The sequence below is a fragment of the Cebidichthys violaceus genome, unplaced genomic scaffold, assembly GCF_023349555.1.
Source record: "Cebidichthys violaceus isolate CVI_PGR_0920_01 unplaced genomic scaffold, fCebVio1.0.p SCAF_36, whole genome shotgun sequence".
Classification (NCBI taxonomy): domain Eukaryota; kingdom Metazoa; phylum Chordata; class Actinopteri; order Perciformes; family Stichaeidae; genus Cebidichthys; species Cebidichthys violaceus.
In genome coordinates, this window is record NW_027176550.1 from 713833 (window position 1) to 721838 (window position 8006).

At 44.8% G+C, this 8006-nt stretch overlaps 1 protein-coding gene across 1 annotated transcript; it reads right to left on the reverse strand.

Annotated features, from left to right (window-relative positions):
• Positions 1–1457: 1457 nt before the first annotated feature.
• Positions 1458–6554, reverse strand: LOC137884097 (transmembrane protease serine 9-like). Its single transcript, XM_068725789.1, has 10 exons — positions 6479–6554; positions 5885–5905; positions 5503–5665; positions 5148–5416; positions 4398–4543; positions 3917–4316; positions 3351–3522; positions 2979–3232; positions 2746–2846; positions 1458–1865 (listed from the first exon to the last, which is right to left on the reverse strand). The coding sequence occupies exons 1-10, from the start codon at positions 6531–6533 to the stop codon at positions 1578–1580; spliced, it is 1869 nt and encodes a 622-aa protein (XP_068581890.1). The 5' UTR covers positions 6534–6554; the 3' UTR covers positions 1458–1577.
• Between the last annotated feature and the right edge of the window lie 1452 nt (positions 6555–8006).

Below are 8006 nucleotides of genomic sequence, written 5' to 3' on the forward strand. Positions count from 1 at the left end.
GTGCAACAAAGTAGTATGAATACAATAAGTGCTAAGTGGAAGGCTCAGGGTAGCACTTCCTGAAGAGGTGGGTTTTCAGCCTGCACCGAAAGATGGGCAGCGACTCTGCTGTCCTGACGTCAGTGGGAAGTTCATTCCACCACTGTGGGGCCAGGACAGAAAACAGCCGTGACCGGGTCGATCGGCCGCAGGGACCTCTGAGCGACGGGGCAACCGATCGCCCCGAGGCAGCAGAGCGAAGTGGTCGGGCGGGGGTGTAGGGCTTGACCATGGCCTGGAAATAGGAAGGAGCTGTTCCTTTCACTGCCCTGTATTCTAGCACCAGAGTCTTAAACTGGATGAGTTCTTACAGGTAGCCAGTGTAGAGAACGGAGAAAGGAAGTTGTGTGGGAGAACTTGGGGCGATTGAACACCAGGCGAGCTGCAGCTTTCTGGACAAGCTCCAGAGGTCTGATGGCCGACGCCGGGGCTCTGGCGAGTAGAAAGTTGCAGTAGTCCAGGCGGGAGATGACAAGAGCCTGGATGAGAACCTGCACCGTCTCGTCAGTCAGGAAGGGACAAATCCTCCTGATGTTGTAGAGCAGGAATCTGCAGGAGCGTGTAACGGATGAAATGTTTGCCGAGAATGACAGTTGGTCATCCAGGGTCACACCCAGGTTCCTCGCAGTCCGAGTTGGCGTCACCACGGTATCATCAATGGTGATGGACAGGTCCCGGTGCGGGCAACCCTTCCCCGGGAGGAACAGTAGCTCGGTTTTGTCCAGGTTGAGTTTGATGTGGTGTGTCGTCATCCACTTCCAGATGTCAGCCAAACATGCAGCGATGCGCGTCTTCACTTGGGTGTCACCGGGGGGGAAATGACAAGACCAGCTGGGTGTCATCGGCATAACAATGGTAGGAGAAGTCATGCGAGCGAATAACAGAATACAGAGATGTTGTTTAGAGCGAAAAGAGAAGGGGGCCCAGGACTGAACCTTGCGGAACCCCCGTAGTCAGCATGCGTGGTTCCGACACGGCCCCCCTCCAGGTCACCTGGTAGGATCGACCCGTCAGGTAGGATGCAAACAGGGAGAGTGCAGAGCCTGAGACGCCCATCCTCTCGAGGGATGAGAGGAGGATCTGGTGGTTCATAGTGTCAAACGCCGCAGACAAGTCCAGGAGAATCAGGACAATCCATCCATAAATATTTCTCTCATTCCTGCTCAAAACTATACAGCTCTTTCATTTAAAGCACATAATTGCACATATTATGTATAGTATGTTTTGATTCTATGTTTACAATATGTTTCTGGACTTCTGCAGTATTTGTTTTATTTGTATTCTTTATTGCTATGTTTACTGTTGTTATGCACCAAACAAGTCTGATGCAGAAACACAATCCAATTATCTTGTAAAATGATCTCATCTTTTCTGGTGCTCTGGTACATTTAAAATTCATTGTTTTTAAGTGATAAAAGAAACAGTTTAAATTAGTTAAACTCTATAGTTTCCATTGTTCCATTCCCGCTTGTTTGCATTCATTTGTGCTCGTCACATCATGTAAACAACTCTTTACAGAAGTAAAAAGGTGGAGGTTTCTACACGAAGAGGTGGAGACACACGGAGAAGACGAGGAGGTGGAGGACGAGGAAGAGGAAGGAGGAGCGAGCAGGAGCTCCCCCGCTGGTGGGAGCTGTGGTGTTGGTGTTGGTGGCGGAAGATAAGAAGCCCACCGTCTGAGACAGAAAGCTCCGGAAGCGGCTCAGTTTGTCAAAGACCTTCACTGATGCTGCTCGTGTTTGACTGGTGGCATTTTCAGATGATAACACTGCTGCCTGGAACCAGGACCCGTCCAGGTTACACATCATCGGACCTCCAGAGTCACCCTGAACACACACACACACACACACACACACAAACACCATTAGCTTGGCAAGAAAGTGAAAGAATAAGAGGTTTTTTTGGGGCATTTTTAATGTCTTTATTTGATAGAGGAGAGACGGGAAACGTTGGGAAAGAGACATGCAGCAAACGCTGCTCTCCAAACATAGAACGTACGGAACTGTCTTAAAGCTGCATTCTCAGTACTATCCATCAGGGGGCGACTCCTCTGGTTGTATAGAAGTCTATGAGAAAATGACTCTACTTCTCTCTTGATTTATTCCCTCAGTAAACATTGTAAACATGAGTTTATGGTCTCAATCTCTAGTTTCAAGTCTTCTTCAATACAGCATGATGTTCATTTAGTACATTATGCTCCATTTAGAGTCAAACAGACCATAAAGCAGGGGATGCTTTAGGGGCGGGGCTACACAGTGATTGACTGGTCTCTACCAGAGACGTACTCCTCCTCAGTCCAGATGTGGTCACTTCCTGTTCACTGGTTGCTTTATAACATCAGTCCACAAATCAATGTGTGACATCACAACGACTACGTACGCTTTTTATATATACAGTTTAGGCTCATATATCTGCTGCGCAAAGGATTATGGGTCAGAAAAGCATGCTGTGTGACTGGATGCAGAAGAACATCCTGGTATTTTTGACATACTATGTATTGGGACATACTAAATATTTTCGTGGCTCACTAAATAGTGTGCTAGTTTGGGTACTGGAAGACAAAGTGAGTCCTTGCCGTCGAGGCAGAGGTTCTAATCCGACTTAAGACCTCTGATGCACGTCTTTCTCTCACTCTCTCCCCTTCCTGACAATCACTATCAAATAAAGACAGAATTATCTTCAGAACCTCCTACTCTGGTTTCTCACCTGCTCCAGTGTGAACAGTCCGGTACAAATGCTGTCACTGGACGACGACGCATTCCCACAATTCTCCACCGAGGTCTGGAACTCCTGCAGAACTTGTTCCTCTGAAGATGGAAATAAACAAGGAAACGGTTAGAAATGAAACATCTGAAATCAAAACCCAGACGGGCAGGAACCCGGACTAACTGATTTAATCTGGAGAGGTGAAGCGATGCAGAGCGTGGTTCTGGACTCACCGCCTCCTCGCCCGGAGCTCCAGCCTGCAGCCCAGCACGTGGAGCCCACGGCGAAGGTACGACCGTCGTCCATGCAGACGGGCTGGATGTAGTCCGACAGGCTGGGCCGGGATGCCAGTTTCAGCACCGCGACATTGGACCCAGTCAGGTTGCTCATGGTGATATTTGTCACGTTCAGCATCACCTCAAAGGGGTTGGATCCGTTCTGCTTCAACCGACCCAGCACAACGGTCCATTCAGACGGCGTGGGAGAGCTGTGGGGGGGATTAAAAATCAATTCTGATTGGTTTAAAAACAACCTGGTCATTTCCTGTTCACGTTAAACAGAACCACACTGTCCAGGACTTCCCTCCATGTGTCCTGGAGTCTCACCTGGAGAAGCAGTTGGAGCTGCTCAACACGGAGTCCACGCCCACCAGAGTCCCCCCACACATGTGACTTCCATTCTTCTGCAGGCTCGCCATCCACGGCCACACGCCCGCCGTCGCCACGGAGCTCCCCCCCAAAATACGTGAGTTCATCGGGGCTCGGCCACAGACCACCGCTGGAAGAACAATCATATTTACTGAGTTTACGGTTCCTCTTATCTTATTAATTTTTACTGGAGAGAAGACAGACATCTCTACACTGGAACTATCTAGACTGATCAAAAACACTTCAGGTGATTGGGGGTCAACTGTCTCTTCAAGTACACATTTGTGGTACTTGTACTTAACTTGAGTATTTTCATGTTCTGCTGCATCTCACAGGTACATATTGTACTTTTTACTGTACTACATCTCAGAGGTAAACATTCAGTAACACCAGATATAATAGTAAAACATGTTTATGATCAATCAATACTTTTACTTGAACTATATTTGAAGCTAATCTTGTATGAAAACATCTTTAAAAGTTAAAAATAGAAAGTTGAACCAGTGTTTAGTGTCTGGACTCACGTCTGGCCGTGGTGGTTGTAGGGACGGTGGTTGGAGGGACGGTGGTTGTAGGGACGGTGGTTGTAGGGACGGTGGTTGGAGGGACGGTTGGAGGGACGGTGGTTGTAGGGATGGTGGTTGTAGGGACGGTGGTTGGAGGGACGGTTGGAGGGACGGTGGTTGGAGGTGGTGGCAGACCAGCACAGGTGACGCTGAGGTCACTGTTGATCCCGCTGGACGTGAAGGTGACGTAGCCCGGCCGATTGCTGGTGATCTCACCGTTGATCCAGGTCTGGTACTGGGACACTCTGGAGTAAACTCCTGGGAATTCAGGCTCGGCGCAACCTCTTCCAAAACTCACAACTCCCTCCTGGATCCAGACTCCGGCCTGCTTGCTCACCAGTGGACCGCCCGAGTCCCCCTTTAAGCAGAGAAACATTCAGGAGAAGGAACCTTTGCAGGAGGTCAAATGTGACCCGAACACCTGAGTGAAGATGATCACCTGACAGGAGTCCCTCCCTCCAGCACGGAGCCCGGCGCAGATCATGTTGTCTGTGATTGAGCCCACTCCATGGTCACAGTTACACTGTCTGTTCCCCACAATTGGCACCTCCACCTCCATCAGGGTTTGTGGGAACGGAAGGGCAACTAAAGACACACAGATACAGTTCAATAAACAGCACATGACTTTTAAAGCTACCCTGTAGACTCTCTGACCACTAGCAGCACTACGGAGCAATCTTTTATTTATTCATCCTCAAGAGACAACCTCCAGTTCTTTAAAGTGAAGTCAATGCTTCATGTGTTAAAGCTGCATTCTCTCTAGTGTCCACCAGGGGGCGACTCCTCTGGTTGTATAGAAGTCTAGTCTAAAATGACTCTACTTCTCTCTTGATGTATTCCCTCAGTAAACATTGTAAACATGAGTTTATGGTCTCAATCTCTAGTTTACAGTCTTCTTCAATACAGCATGATGTTCATTTAGTACATTATGCTCCATTTAGAGTCAAACAGACCATAAAGCAGGGGATGCTTCAACACTTACTGAATACATTTCTGGCAAACTAAACAGTCTGTTGGAACGCACAGATGGATTTAAACAATTTCAAATATATAAATGAATGGCTTCTTAATTTTTGAATGAAGATAAGACCCTTAACACTTGTGTAAACTTTAACTTTCCTCCAGACAAAAGAAAAGATGATCTTTTGTTGTTAACGTCACGCTACCTCTGAGAACCTCTCTGACCCACCTCCAGATCCAATGTTGCCCCAGCCGGTGACCCAGGAGTCGGTGCCGTTGTGGAAGCTGCTTCCTGGAGCCGCCAGGCAGACGGGCGAAATGTAGTTGGTGAAAGTCACCGGTGAGGAGAGCTTCAGGAGGCTGATGTCGTTGTCATTAGTGCTGGAGTTGTAGCCGGGGTGATTGATGATCCGTGTCACCGTCCGTTGCACCTCATTGGGGTTGCTGCTCTGCTGGTTCTGGCGACCCAGATACACAACCAGGTTGCTGGTGCTGGGGCTGAAGAGACACAGAACAGAGCATTAAAGCAGAGCCCTTCAGGGGAAATTACAAACACCAGAATGTGCTCCGGTCTCGGTGCTCACGGTTGGAAGCAGTGAGCAGCAGTCAGCACCCATTCGCTGTTGATGAGCGATCCTCCACAGAAGTGGCTCCCAGATCCATGCAGACTGACCTGCCAGGGCCAGCTTCCCTCAGGGGCCGCCTGGCCCCCAACGATCCTGGTGTTGAGCGGAGGCCGACCGCACACTGAAGACAGACGGACACAGTGAGCAACACCTTCGTGCCTCCTGACGGGACTGATGATCTCAGGTCTAATCCAACAGCTTCTACTCTCATTTCATAATTCATCTAAAATAGATTATTATTGTTATTATTATTATGAAACTATGAACAAAACAACAGAAGTCCCATCAGCATGTTGACAGGTGGAAAGGAAGTAGAGAAAAACATAAAACTGTGACTTACCACTGAGTTGTGAGTGAGACTCTGAAAAATAGAAAATATTCGTGATATATTGACAGGTGATATTTGTACAGTAGTGTTGTGATCATTTTCAAATACAGAAAAAAGAGATTGCTGTTGTCAGAACTCAGTGTTATGTTAAATTGGATTAAACATGTAGAAAGGTTTTGTCTTTACTTCAAAGATAATAGTGAAAGAAGCAGTTTATCCCTATTATCAGGATTATTTTCTGCCCATTATCTTCTAGGCTGGAGGCATTTCTTTTTAAATAATTCTTCTTCAAAAACTGCTGTCACCCATTCACTATTACTTCTATATTACTTAAATGTATAAATATTATTACATTTATTGTGTTGAATTATTTAAAAAAAAGACCGTTCAAGATTGAAATAGCCGAGGTGGAGAAATCCTGACTTTAGTTTCTAGAATGGGTCAAACTCCAAAAGCAGAGTGGATCCTACATTTCCCATAATGCAACTCTTTTAGAACGTTTCATCCAGAGCTACAGAGTACTTTTTTTGTTTTTACATTTTTTTATTTGATTATTCATTTATTTAATTCAATATCTACCTATTTATTTATAGAGGAGGGTCTTACCTGGTGTCAGCAGAGTCAGCAGAGTGGCCACAGAGATCAGTTTGTAGAGAGCCATGACTGAAAAGTCCCTATCATCAGGTCTGCAGAGGCATAAATAACCTTCGTCCTCCTTCCTCCTCCTCCTCCTCCCTACCTCCAGCACACACACACACCTGTATAAAGACATGCCCACTAGCTCACCTGATCCACATCAGTCATGTCACCTCTCTGATCTACACAAGAACCGGTTAGGTAGTTTTCATTTCATGCCACCTAGTTCTACTTCACAAGAAAAAGCAAGCAGATTAAAAATAAGTTAGGACTAATTTGTTGGAAAGAAAAGTGAATTTAATATTTTTTTTAGGCACAACTCAGGAAGTATTATTTACTAAGTATTACAAGTAAAAGTACAACTTTATAATAATAGTAATTATTTAAACTCCTTTAGCTGCTGTTTAATAATAATAATAATAATAATAATAATAATAATAATAATAATAATAATAATACAAGTTAGACTAAATTAAACCCAAAACAGTTTGTATCAAAATCAGTGGACGTTAATTTCCACAACATTTTAAATATTTTTAACAAAATCTCTCTCAATATGAAGCTCAGTGTTACTTTTCTATTTTGGTTTCCATCAGGCTCTGGTGTTAGAATCACTTCCTTATTTCTATATTGTTATCTATATTATTTATTATATTTTTTACACTTCATAATTGTTATTATATTGTTCATATATTGAACAATAGAATTGTTATATATTGTTATTCTTCTGTTGTAATCTTAAATGAAACTCTGGCACCAGAGTTTCCTTGGTGATTAATAAAGTTCTATCTTATTTTATCTTTATTTGATACTATGATGTTCTTTTGAAGATTTCCAATTTCAGATTCTTTCAGCGTTTGAGCTTTAAAGTCTCTACTTTACACATCAGTGGTCCAACGGTTTGGTAAAGTAAGTAAAGATGCAAATAAATAAAGAAGTAAATAAATAAAGAAGTAAAAAAGTAAATAAACACAGATCAGTTCCTGGAGCTGATTGACCTCTGAGCGACTGACAACATTCACCGACTGGTCAAACTGCACCAGACCTTCAGGAACAAAAGAGCCTTTTGTCAGTTTCATCAGATACCGATTGTGTACGTGTACCCCAAGTGTACTTGTACCCCAGGTGTACCTGTATCTTAGGTGTACCTGTACCCCACGTGTACTTGTACCCCAGGTGTACCTGTACCCCAGGTGTACCTGTATCTTAGGTGTACGTGTACAGGTGGTACTTCAGCGGTTTTTCAACAGCTGAACAACTTGTTGGCCGTAAATAACTGTTTTGATGTCTTCCAGTCAGGCTTTCAACAGCACCACAGTACTGAAACTGCTCTTGTTAAGGTTTTCAGTGACATCCACTTAAACACAGACAATGGCAGAATTTCAGTCTTAGGCCATGTCCATACTACTCCGTTTTTGTTTGGAAACAGAGTTTTCAAACGAAAACAATCTCCGTCCACACAGCGTTTCAGCCATCATTTTCAAAATGATCTCCGTCA